The sequence below is a fragment of the Telopea speciosissima genome, chromosome 2 (genome assembly GCF_018873765.1).
Source record: "Telopea speciosissima isolate NSW1024214 ecotype Mountain lineage chromosome 2, Tspe_v1, whole genome shotgun sequence".
NCBI lineage: Eukaryota > Viridiplantae > Streptophyta > Magnoliopsida > Proteales > Proteaceae > Telopea > Telopea speciosissima.
The window spans coordinates 9,824,857-9,838,017 of record NC_057917.1 but is presented as its reverse complement, the minus strand read 5'-3'; the positions used below and the strand labels follow the sequence as shown (position 1 = coordinate 9,838,017).

At 39.1% G+C, this 13,161-nt stretch overlaps 3 protein-coding genes across 3 annotated transcripts; 2 read left to right on the top strand and 1 right to left on the bottom strand.

Moving 5' to 3' along the window:
• The first annotated feature begins 456 nt into the window (after positions 1 to 456).
• LOC122649739 (MLO-like protein 12) lies at positions 457 to 4,831 on the top strand. The gene is made up of 11 exons (XM_043842981.1): positions 457 to 586; positions 667 to 948; positions 1,084 to 1,200; positions 1,327 to 1,387; positions 1,496 to 1,584; positions 2,865 to 2,939; positions 3,037 to 3,131; positions 3,227 to 3,276; positions 3,495 to 3,535; positions 3,649 to 3,822; positions 4,713 to 4,831. The coding sequence occupies exons 1-11, from the start codon at positions 464 to 466 to the stop codon at positions 4,803 to 4,805; spliced, it is 1,200 nt and encodes a 399-aa protein (XP_043698916.1). The 5' UTR covers positions 457 to 463; the 3' UTR covers positions 4,806 to 4,831.
• A 335-nt stretch (positions 4,832 to 5,166) lies between these two features.
• Positions 5,167 to 5,921, top strand: LOC122649740 (MLO-like protein 2). Its single transcript, XM_043842982.1, has 2 exons — positions 5,167 to 5,249; positions 5,348 to 5,921. The coding sequence occupies exon 2, from the start codon at positions 5,348 to 5,350 to the stop codon at positions 5,867 to 5,869; it is 522 nt and encodes a 173-aa protein (XP_043698917.1). The 5' UTR covers positions 5,167 to 5,249; the 3' UTR covers positions 5,870 to 5,921.
• A 587-nt stretch (positions 5,922 to 6,508) lies between these two features.
• On the bottom strand, positions 6,509 to 7,382 carry LOC122652229 (probable inactive patatin-like protein 9). The gene has a single exon (XM_043845915.1). The coding sequence runs from the start codon at positions 7,253 to 7,255 to the stop codon at positions 6,524 to 6,526; it is 732 nt and encodes a 243-aa protein (XP_043701850.1). The 5' UTR covers positions 7,256 to 7,382; the 3' UTR covers positions 6,509 to 6,523.
• Positions 7,383 to 13,161: the final 5,779 nt, after the last annotated feature.

The window sequence follows — 13,161 nt, the reverse complement described above, 5'->3', positions numbered from 1 at the left end:
AAAAAAAAAAATCCCATTTTTATAAGGATTCCCTTCTTTAAAATTCAAAATAAGGGAAAGATTCAAGACTACTCCCTAATGGCGGACGCCCACCTACCAAACACACGGACCAGAAGTCAATGAATCAGCTCTCTCTCTCTCCTCTTCAATTACTAATTTATTATTTGCAGCTTTTTGATTCAGCTTTGCTCTTCTACGCAGTCAACAATTCCATTTTGTTAACTCTTTCTCACGCGGGATAGAAGCCCAAGTCTTCTTTCTTTCCTATCTCTTCCTTGTTCCGGTCCCCTGAAACGTATTTAAAACCGACATAAACACTCAAAGCTTTCTGCAACTGTCTCTGCATCTTGTTAATCAAGATTACCCATTTCATCTTCCCTTGTTTTTTGATACTCTGGTTAATCCCATTAATTAATCAATTCCCTCTAATACTTTCCTTAAAGGTAGAGCCCAGGTAGTGGATATGGCCGGCGGCAGCACTGGTAGGTCTCTGGAGGAAACTCCGACATGGGCTGTTGCTGTGGTCTGTTTCGTGTTGGTTCTTGTTTCGATTTTCATCGAACAAATCATTCATTTCATTGGAAAGGTAATTAATTTCTTCTCCAGCTGAAACTTAGTTCTTCTATAATCTGGGTTTTCTTATAATTTGGAAAACCCTTTTTGCAGTGGTTGATTCGTAAACACAAGAGAGCTCTCTATGAAGCACTGGAAAAGATCAAATCAGAACTTATGTTGATGGGGTTTATATCGTTACTGCTAACGGTTCTGCAATCACCCATTTCGAAGATTTGTATCTCAGAGAAAGCTGGAAATTCTTGGCATCCATGTAAGGCTAAGGTTACGAGCACGAGCACGAGCACGGAAACTGAAGATTCTGGAGATCACAACCGGAGACTTCTCGTATTCCGACGGATTTTAGCCGCACAAACTGATAAATGTGCAGAACAGGCAAGGCTTTATAACTTGGGACTTGGATTTTTTCCTATTCTTATTTTTAATAGATTAAAATGGATAGAAAACAGAAAAGTTTGAGATCTGAGTTCTGAATGAAGTGGGTTTGTATGTTGGGATCGAATTTTGCAGGGAAAAGTTCCTTTTGTTTCGTCAGATGCAATTCATCAACTTCATATCTTCATCTTTGTGCTAGCCGTTTTCCATGTTCTTCATTGTATTGCCACCATGGCTTTGGGTAGATTGAAGGTGAAGCTCTTCTCTCTCTTCTCTCTCTTCTCTCTCTTCTCTCTCTTCTCTCTCTCTCTTCTCTTTCTTCTCCCCCTCTCTGTGTTTAACTAATTAAAAAACAATGCCATTGAAACAATATTGCAGATGAGAAGCTGGAAGAAGTGGGAAAACGAAACAAAGACAGTAGAATACCAATTCTCACATGGTAATCATATTAAGCCCTTAATTTTGATTTTTTGATTTTTTTTTGGGTAGCTTTAGTTATTTGATCTTTGAGAATGAAAATGTTGGGTTTGTTTGGGGTTTATGGCAGATCCGGATAGGTTCAGGTTTGCAAGGGATACATCTTTTGGTCGAAGGCACTTAAACTTCTGGAGCGAGCAGCCGATTCTCATCTGGATTGTAAGAATCCCATACTCTGCTTCTTAACAAGTAAATATGTTGATGACTTCAGGGTTTTGGAAGAAAAAAAAAAAAACCAAAAACAAAAGGCAAAAGGCTGGGCTGCCTGGGTGCGCTGATTGGGCGCATACCGGGATGTGTGTCAGGCAACTCAGCTGTTTGATGGTTCATTGGGCATTCATTGCGCGATCTCTTCATTGGAGAGGATCCGGATCCCAAAAGATTTGATACGAATTTAGCTCATTTTTAGGGAGGCGTGCACCCAGGGTGCTGTCAGGGGGCATCTAACGGTTGAGTTGTGCCACACACATCTCGGCACATGCCTAAGGATGTGTGCGGTACAACCCAACGACTGGCAACGCCTTGGGTGTTCCCTGCTACCTGGAGACGATCCTGATCCATTTGGTACACGGTACCCATCAATTTTGCATTGGAATCTGTTTCCTTTCTCACATGCAGCCATACATGAAAACCTTCCCCAAAAAAGATAAAAGATATAAAATCTTCCTTTTCTTGTTTCATGGGTATACATCACTCATATCTAACTCACTTTAAAAATTCTGTGGTGTTGGGCACATAGATCATTTATTAGATTTGTTATCGACCTCTATCAATTCACGCTCCGTTTGGTTGGAAGGAAAGTGAAAGGAAATATTTGCATTTCTCTATAATCAAACATTCAAAATGATTTTTCTTGTTATAGACTTTACATTTTGTCACCCTAAAGATGTTACTAACAATAATGAAATGGATACGATTCACTATCCCTTGCATCCATACCTGTAAAATATATTTCACTTATCAGAGAGATATTTGGTTTTCCTTGCTACCAAATGGAAATACTTCTTTCTTTCATTTTTGTGTCGAAACAATGAGAAAACTTCCTCAAGTTATTTATTTGATATTAAACTTCTCTGTCGGTAGTAGTACACTGTACACATGACAAGGACAAAACAACTGTGAAAAGTGATTTTCTCTTAATAGGCCAAAAGACTTCATTGATTGATTGTGTTACGGGCAGTGGGGGCCAACTACTAATGGACCCTTTTGAAATTTTCAAAAAGTGTTTTGAATTTATTGTCCTGAAGTGGGCCCGTGGGCCTTAAAATTAACTCCTACTTATGACTTCTTTGATTACATTAAATTAATTAATTTATTTTAAATTAAAGAAAATTATGACCATTAATTGGGTAAGCCCATTAAGATGGCCCATCAATGTAAGGAGGGAGGGTTTGAAATGAAAATGAAAACACTCTTAACGCCTTCTCATTTATTTGCAGTTTTGCTTCTTTAGACAGTTCTTTGGCTCAGTTACAAAAGTGGATTACCTCACACTACGCCATGGCTTTATCATGGTAAGTTCAAGTCAATGGTCATACTTACTTTTATTTACATGAAATGCCACTCCCTTCTAAGGCCCATAATAACTTAACAAATCTTTTTCAATTTCAGGCCCATTTGGCTCCTCAAAGCCATAAGAATTTTGATTTTCAAAAATACATCAATCGATCGCTTGAAGAAGATTTCAACGTTGTCGTTGGTATCAGGTATCTTCAATCTCTCTCGTATTTGAATTTAAATTTTTTTTAAACTTTTCGTAAGTTAATTTTTGGTATTAATTATTATTTTGTTATCTGCACAGTCCACCAATCTGGTTCTTCGCGGTGTTGTTCCTATTATTCAATACCCATGGTGAGTCATTAAACATCATTTTGAGTACCAATCCTTTGCCCTCCAAAAAAAAAAATTTAATGCAGTTGAAGGCCCATCCATAGGCCCAAAAATCTAATTTTATGGGCCAATGTCACTAAATAGTCAATAGCCAGCCCAAAGTGATGGGCCCATCTCACTAATAGTCAATAGCAGGCCCAATTTAACTATACTAAAATGGTGTTTTTGTGTTTCTGCAGGCTGGTATTCTTACCTATGGCTACCCTTCATCCCGTTGATCGTAAGTACTATTTTTCTAATCATTTATGCATTATAGATCATATCCTTTTATTCTCTTTTGTGGACCCGAATGGTTGGATCTGATGGTTGGGGTTTGGTTTGTGACTTGTGTAGATCCTTCTATTGGTGGGGACAAAGTTACAGGTGATCATAACGAAAATGGGGTTGAAGATTCAAGATAGAGGAGAGGTGGTGAAGGGTGTCCCCGTGGTTGAACCAGGTGATGACCTTTTCTGGTTCAACCGGCCTCGCCTTGTTCTTTATCTCATCCACTTCGTTCTCTTTCAGGTATAATTTCATTTTCTTGTATCAGGATTGAGTTTCCCTTTACCTGGGTGAAGAGAGAATATCTTCATTATTAGTGATGTGACCGTTCGATAGCACAGTTTTAGGTGTTGGTACCGAACCAGTTGTATTACCCGATTCATATCAGTATCCGCCGTAACCGATACCAATACGAAACTAACATTGATGGTATGGGTGGTATCAATTAAAAAAAAAAGGAATGTTTTTAAAACTTTTGCCGGACTCTTAACTGATACGGTCCGATCCGTATTGGTATTGACTGCGATTGATACCATTGTTGATGCCGTGCACTAAAATCCTAAACTCATGTGTCCCATCACATCGTTGGAATCCCTGATTTAGATTGGAATCAGCTGAGCTTGATTCTGATTCTGACTCTTGCTAATCTGGTAATATATACTTGATTTTTAGGGTTCAGACTGATTTCAATCGATTCCCGACCTATTTCAGCTGTTTCGGACGGATTTTCATCCTCTCAAGTGGGCAATTAACCGCACTTAAGAATTCAATTGTAAAAACATGGACAGTGGTGTCTTTTTATCCTCTCAAGTGTTCAGTAGACGGTTGGATTCTTAAGTATGCATGGTGCACCGCACTTGAGAGGATAAATTTCCTGTTTCTAACTGAATCAGAATCGATTGAGACCAATCCAATTGCCGATTAGAACCTTACTTCTACCCCCTTATTGTAGATGATTACATCACTTGTGGTGAGGAGACTCACTGGATTCAATACATAATATAAGTTTTATCATTAATCTTTAGAGGGGGAAAATTTTTTCTACCAAGAAAAAGAGGGGGAGGGGGGAAATTCATACAATGCTCCCTTACTTACCAATTTATTTTTTTGTTTTGTTATTTTGGGTTTTGTAGAATGCGTTTCAGGTCGCCTACTTGGTATATACTTTGGTAAGCCATTGCACCATTTTTTCTTTCAGTTCAAACTCAAATTGCATCAATTACTAGCATCATATGATGATGATTGAAACCGAATTTAGATCATCATCGATGAGGTCGTCCATCTTTTATAATTTCTAAACTAACTATTCTACCTATCTTCATCTCAGTTGCAATTTGGGAAGGATTCTTGTCTCCATGAACGCATTGAAGACCTCATCATCCGATCCACAACGGGGTGAGTGATCTTATCTTCTTATTTCATTACTAAACTGTTCCATTAATGGATTCCTTAAAAAACATTTAAATTGATTGATGGTAGGTGTTATGTGTCTAATGGGTCTCACTCTAGTGTATAGATGTTAGATTAGACCAATCTAGTATGGGATAGGTTAAAGAGTTTGATTTCACGCGTTAACTGAGAATGGGCTTTGTAATTGATGTTTGATCAGGATTCTCATTCAAATCCTCTGTAGTTACGTCACTCTACCTCTGTATGCATTGGTTACACAGGTGAGCCAAATAATTAGCTTTATAGTTCGAATTATATCTATTCTCTGTCTTTATGGTTCCTGAAGATAAAGTGTATGTTAATATGTTTGAATGAACAGATGGGTACGAGTATGAAACCCACCATCTTCAACGACAACGTAGCGACGGCTCTTAAACAGTGGCACCACACGGCGAAGAAGCAAATAAAGCATGGCAAAGGAAGTGTCACAGGTACAGCAACACCAGTATCAAGTAGGCCATCAACCCCGTCGCGTAGCGCGTCTCCCATCCATCTCTTGCGCAACTACCGTGGCGAGCTCTCCGACGATCTCCCAACCTCTCCAATACTCTACAATGTCGAAGCTTCCCCTGATCATTGGGAACTTAAAGACTCACCTCCCACGGATAATCAACTCAGTGATGGTTCTTCTACCTCTCACCATCAGCAGCAGCATTTGCAGAAGCTTGTGCACCGTGGTAGTGTAATTGATGTAGAGGAATATGAGAGAGATGATGATGAGAGTGGTGAGCCTCAGAGATTAACGCGACTTCCAACACCATCTCGCTCTACCCGTACCGGCCAGCATGAAATCGATATGGGTTCAGTCGAATTCTCCTTTGGCAAGAGACCTAGAACGTAAAAAATAATGATACGTATCCATTATCTCAATTCAATTCATTGCCCCCAAGAAGCCATGCGCCCCCTGAGCCCTCGGCAGTGAGATCGAATGGGATAGGCAAGGAGGACAACAACGCCACACAATAATTTGCAACTTCGAAGAGGAAATCAGGCTTCTTATTGCCCTTTTTTATTGTATCATATTATACCAAAAAAAAAAAAAAAATACTAATTCTCGTTGTATATTTTTTCTTTTTTGTTTGAGGTACTCTTGTACCATATAATTTTATTTGATGAATTTTTTTTCCATAAAAATAAGTGGGGAGAGGATTACCCTTCACCCTGACTTTTTAGGAGAAAAATTGTATTTTTTTATTTTGGATAATTTATACATATTTGACGAAAGAATTGATAGAAATTAGATTTGAACTGACGGAATTATCCTTATAAGAAAAACAACAAAAAAAAAAAAAAAACAAAAAAACAAAAACTACAACTCATCTTTCCCAAACGACGAATGCGTTGGAAGCAATTGGAACAAGATTGGCCACTATGTCAACGACCAACGGCGTCGAACATTTCTCGTTACGCTGCAGTTGCCGCCGTGATGGTGACTGTAACGGACCATTCAAAGGCCCGTTACCTAATGATAAAACGAGCAAGTCTTGGACGCCGTTTACGGAGGGGAATCCCGTTTGTTATGCAAGGCGTGAGTAACGGCAGCTCCCGTGGGGTTGTTCATGACGAGACCTCCGTCAATAGCCAGACACGACATTTTGCCGTCAATGGAGATCAGATGAAACGGGTTGAATAAGCTTGGAGTGGCTGACGTGGCACGACATACCTTCCAGAGTTCGAAATCGAAGCTCGGAGTCTCCGAAGCGTCGGCACGGGAGAAGACGAACGGTGCAGAGCTGTTCAGATCGTAGCAAGGAATGAGGAGAGGCTTGCAAGTATTCTTCAAAGTCAAAACCTTACCGTTCTCTCTGCTTAAAGCCTCTTTCAAGAATTTATCGATGCTCTTACTCGAAAACCTGCGACTTCGTCGGAAAATCCCTCCATGCTTGACCTTAAACATCTCCGACTGTTTTTCCTGCAAAAATTTAACGGCGTCTCTGGCGGTGAACAACGGGCGACCATTACCGGCGTCTGCCGTCAGCATTGCAGCGAAAATGGCGCCGATTCCCGTTCCAGCGAGAACGTCGAAGAAATCGATGATTCGAGATTGAGGATCTCCGGTTTTGACTTGGATCTGGTCTTCTAGATGGATTAAGGCTGCTCCGGCAACAAGGCCTTTTGTTCCACCACCGTCAATGCTGAGAATTCTAGTTTTCTTGTTTTCACAATGCGATAGCCATTTCTGCTCCAGTCTCGAGAAGATCTCCTGCGTTATCTTGCTAAGCTCCATTTCTCTGCCTTTACAGAAGAAGCGAGAGAAGAAAGAGAATAGAAGTAAGAGATACTTTGGCTTTGGTTCTTGATACAGAGATGTTGAAGCTGACGATGATATACTCTCAAGTTTCTGCGAAGGTATCCGTGAAAAAGAAGAAAGCTAGGTCACGCTTTCTTCCTGAGAAGCATTAATGGTGGCGAGAATTGCTTCTCTTCTCTTAGCGCTACTGATCTTCCCCATTTTTTCAAACCCTAAACAATTTGGGGAAGATGAGTTGTAGGTTTTTTAATTTTTTTTTTCTTCCTTAAAAGGGTATTTTTGTCATTTTACCTTTTGATTTTAACAGTGTTAGTCAGGAACTGACGGAATGGACTTATTTATTACCGTTTGCAAACCTCAGGGGTACGCAAAATTTTCCAAAACTGGGGGGTGAAAATATCCTTTCATCAAACCTTAGGAGTGGTATGTGTAAATTACCCTTTTATTTTTTATTTTGGGGAGGGGTCCGAGGGGATTGTTGCCGGGCTGTGTGTCCCTTGCACCAGCATGGGGGCATGCAATAGGAGTGGGATTTTATTTTTTTCATGGGGATAGGGTGGTCATTTCGTCATTCCTGTCTGAGCACAAGCACCACACAACCTGGCAGCCTTCTTTATATTAGAAAACAATATGACCCATGTGTTCTTCTCCAACTCAATCCCAACCCCCTTCTCAACAGGATTATTATCCTCTCCAATTCCTTATAGCTCGGTAATGCGGCAATGCTACAATGCTAGTGTGGATGTTCGACACGTGGCAGCTCGAACATCCAACAATCTGAGCTCAACATAGTCAGTGAGGTCAGACCGTTTGGATGTCCGAGCTGTCACACATCGGACATCCACACTAGCACTGCCGAGCTATATTGGAGAGGATAATTTTCCTTCCCAACAATCCCCCCCCATCCCCTTCACTGTAACCCTGCTAAAATTCTTATAGATAGTTGACCGTGTACATCTTTTTTTGTTTCGAGGCTTATAAGCTAATGGACCTTTCTTATTAATATTGGATAGTACTCCAAAACCAACATATCCTTCCGCAATAAACATATTAACCCCAATGAAGAATAAAGAGAAAAAAGGATGTAGAAGCCTAGAAGGGGATATGACCAAGGCGACTCACCTATGGCCTAGGTTAGTTGCTCACAAACCCTAATGGCATCATACTACTATTGTAAGGAATCTCACCATTAGAGGGAAAGAATCTCTCTAGAAAAAAAGGAAAACAGCAAAGCAGAAAGTGTCTTAGAACAGTCTTACACATGTTGTAGTGCTGCCTTGTACAATAAGGAAACTACAAAATAGAAACAAAAAAAATGGTAACTCATAGGATCCTACTAAAAAAATGGCTGGACATTTTCTCTTCCCCCCTCCTTCGATCTAAAACAGTTTTTTTATTTATTTATTTATTTATTTAATATTCTGAACTATTTGATGGCATAAACACATCACTTGACAATATCCTTACAAACATCACACTTTCAATGGGGAAACCTTCTCATACAAGAGTCAATTATCACACTACAAAATCTTTCATGTCCCAAATCCACTCTCCTTTCAATTATTTGTATATAAATCAGAAAATACAATCATCCATATTATTCTAACTCCTAGTTACCTCCCATAATCCTTAACCTATGAACTCTGTCCGACTTATGAGGAATTTCGAGCGTATCTCATTTATCATCCTCCTGCGGGTCAACCTCGTTCTAAATGAATCTTTCGCCCCACAGCAGTCCCGCAATATCAAATCTGCTGCCTTTCAATCCCTTTGTTTTTATATATATCAAGATCCAATTAAGTCCACTATACAGTTACAAAACCTTGCAAAGACATCATTAAATATTCTACATATCAAATATATTCAAAATACTTCTGAAGCACTTAAACACATTCCAACTTGAATAGAAATGCATAACTGTAGAGGAGAAGTGAGAAGAATCGATTGTCAAAGACAGGCAAAAGAGACAATGTGAAGATTGAAATCTTAGAACTCGTATTTTAACTTTTTAGATTTAGATTTCAATATGATTTAAGTTCATTTCATATTCGATTTATGCAAATTATAAATCAAATCAAATGTTTTTAACCTAAAATCAAAACTGAATGGAATTTCAATTTCTAAAATCAAAATCAAACAAAAAAAAATTCAGTTCAACTCTATTATATTGAAAGGTAAATTTATCTGATACAATCGATCCATGTCAATACCATATTGCTATCATATTGAGATTTTCGATATCATGCACTAAAAGTCTAAAACCATACTGTAGAGGATCTACTGCCAAGCTGTCCGGTAGGACCGTGCTGCTCAGACACAATGCTACGTGCAATGACCGCGTTACCCCCAACACATGGTTTCTGCCCTCAGTTTCTTCATTACAGCGGCGACCATTGGTTTCTGCCCTCTGTTTTCCCCTTCCATCGTTCTTTATATATACTTGTCAGATTCAATTCTCCACCAGATAACAGAACAAAGAAAGAGGCGAAGAAGAGAGGGTCGAGATCAAGAGCGAGCAAAGTGAAGCAGGAAAACAAGGAGAAGCGAATAGCGAAACCAGCATCTTCATCATCGGAGTTGCAGAGTTACAATGATATCGTTGGGAAGGTTGAGTCAACATGTGTACGGGGTGATATGTGTTGGGTTGCTCCTCATCTTCACCACCATCTATCATTTCTCCTCTTCTTCTTCTACAAAGTCCACTATCGATCCTCGTCTTCGCACACGCCGACGCCTGCTTGCCTTGCAAGGACGACGCCCAGTACCTAACTGAAACAAGATTTTGAGAGTAAAAGATGACTTTTCTGATGATTCTGATCGCCGGAGGGGAGAGAATTAGACAAAACCGAGTTCGTAATTCCATAAATTCATGCCATCCCTAATTACGGATCCCGCCGACCATCTGAGGCTGGAGAGAATGAGGTTAGCATCGACATTCGAGCCTTATTTCTTCTTCTTGTTCTTCTACTTCTGTGAACTTTTCTCAGTTTGAGGGTTTGGGGACTTTGGGCCATTGATATTGAGGAATTTTGATCGATTATGCCGATTTTAATCAGCAGTTCCTGAATCTATTGCTGTACGAAGAACTGCATATGACAAGAATTAATGGAGATTACCGATCAACTAGTTTCGAATTCCTTACCTGAAACCTAAATTAGGGAAATTGTTAAGCAATACTTGTTAAATCCATGTACATCTCTTCATTTGATCCTTATACAATTCTAAAGACTGCTTCAAGAAGCTTCCATTTATATTTGTGCCATTACAATTCAATCCTCGACCCAGGTGACTTGCTTCTGTGTATGTTTTGTGAAGGTTTTACTTTTGAGGGTTTGATTATTTTTCTAAAATCTTCAACTGGAAATTAGGGATGAACTATGAACCAAAATGAGCCAAGCCAAATCAAATTGGTTCAAAATATTAATTATCCAGTCTATTCTATTTTGAAATAGGAGAAAAGTTCTTTTTGGGAGAGTATATCATCCAACCACATACATAGAGGGGTTGAAATGACCGCGCCATCCCCATGAAAAGCGATAATCCCATTTTTCCAAGTACCAACTTACACACTCTCATTAGCCTCCACACGCATGCAAGGGCCACACTCCTCCACAAAGAACGTCGGTCCATTGGCCTTGCGAACAGCCTGATGCATTATCTCCCTTCAACCCTAGTGTGCTAAAAGAACCCAAGATGGGTTATCATTCAAACCCTGAAAATTGGAAAGGTAGTCCGAAGTGTGGAATGACCTCAGTGTAACTACAGCACAAGCTTGTTCTCTACTCCAACACGGTGTTGGACATTGCTAATCAATGGTTGATGCTTGGGAGTCGACCGTACTCTTCTCACCAGGATCCTCTCCTGCGATCCTTATTGACACCATATATCACTCCTCTCCACCCCCTCTCTCAAAAACATAAAGAAGTGAAGACAGGTTTTTTTATCCCTATATGTGGTAGGTATCCGTAGCCACAAGCTTATTCAAAATAAGGATCTAAACGGATAGAATTCAGTCAGATAGTGGCATTATCATATTCGTATCTGATTATATTTGGACGCATTCGGATAATGTCCTATCCATTGACATTTTTACCATTTTGTTGATGAAGATTAGGATTGAGATTTGAGAGTTTAGCAACTACCATTTCTTCTACTCTTCTTAGTCTTTGATTTTCTTACGTTTTCTATTTTAGATTTTATCTTGTATTTATTTTAATAGATATTTGATTCAATGTATCACAATGCATAAAACAATATGTCTAAATCGATAGAAAATCTAGAAAAAGAATCATAGTATCTTAAATTATAAATTTATAAAAATAAAAAAACTAATAAGATAGACGAACACAAAGATATATTTCAGACATTTTATTACGGTCGGATTGCTAAACGAATCGGATAGTGATCGATCGGATCACAATGCAAAAAACAATATATATAAACCAATAGAAAATCTAGAAAAAGAATTAGAGTATCTTAACTTATAAAACTATAAAAATAAAAAAAAATTAATCGGGTAGACGGACACAAAGATATATTTCGGACATTTTATTACCGTCGAATTGTTAAACGAATCGGATAATAATCGATTGGATAGGGGGATTATCATATTTGTATCTGATTTTCGGATGGATTCGGATTCTCCTAAACGGATACGAAGGCGGATCGAAATTGGATTTTCGAATATCCGTTGGCATCCTTAATTCAAATATTAATTTTATGCAAGGGAGTTATAGTTTTTTTTTTTTTTTTTTTTTTTTTTTTGTGTAAAGGCCCCTCACAAGGGTCAAATATATTAAGCCCAAGAGGAGAAAAACTGTTTTACAATATTTTGTGTGTAAGGGAACTGAGGGTGGATGGATCTGGATGATATTATGGACAACATGTCCATCAAATGTGGGGTTAATTAAAATGTTCTATGATACTTGTAAAGAGTTGGTGAAATGGCTTTAGAGTGAAGCCATCGTATGACTCACTTCCCAAACTTACAAGCTCTAAATCAAGGGGGTGAAAGTGTGGATATGAAAAGCCCTTTATAAAATTTGGTAAAACTTTTACGATAAAAAAGTTTTGTGCACGGTTGCACATGAAGCCATTGGATGCAGACAATAGTTCCCTTGAAACACCCAGATTACCCCCATTTTCCGAAACGTTGTCGGGGCTTCTTTTAATTTTAGATAAACATATTAAGGTGGGATCCAAATATTTGTCACACGGTAGATTAGATGTTGCTCAAGCACTTTACAAGTTTCCTCGAGAAATAAGAACATTGAAATGATTTAAAAGGGGATAGAGGTGGCCACCGATTTGATGAGTATTTCCTTGCTTGACGCCTACAAAAGGTTATCTCTCTAGCCTGATAATTTGACTTGAACCCTTTCCATTGTGTTTGAGAATAGGTTCATTTTAGAGCCGGCAAATTCCATTGGCAAGCCGAGGTATTTACCATGACTGGTAACCTCTTTAAAGCTAGTGAGGGAGATGGATGCCCCCCACCCTTAATTGATGCTACAGTGTTTGGGCTGAAGAGAATACTGGATTTATGCATGTTGAGTTCTTATCCAAAGACAAGATAGTATTCTCTTAGACGTCGCATGATGGTACACTTCTCATTTTCTCCGACCTTAGAAATTACCATGCAATCATCGACGAAAAGAAAGAAGGGAATGAGAGAGATCATTGGATCTACACGATTGATCTTAACACCTGAGAGGTGCCGTGAGCATTCAGTGCGAAGGAGTTGACACAACTATGCCTACTAACATAAGATGAATCGATGAGGGCTCAGGAGGCAACCTTGCCTTCGCGATGAGAGGAGACTTAACCAATGACCTCCCCCATGGCGTTCACCTTCACATGGTATGTAACGATTTGAACACATT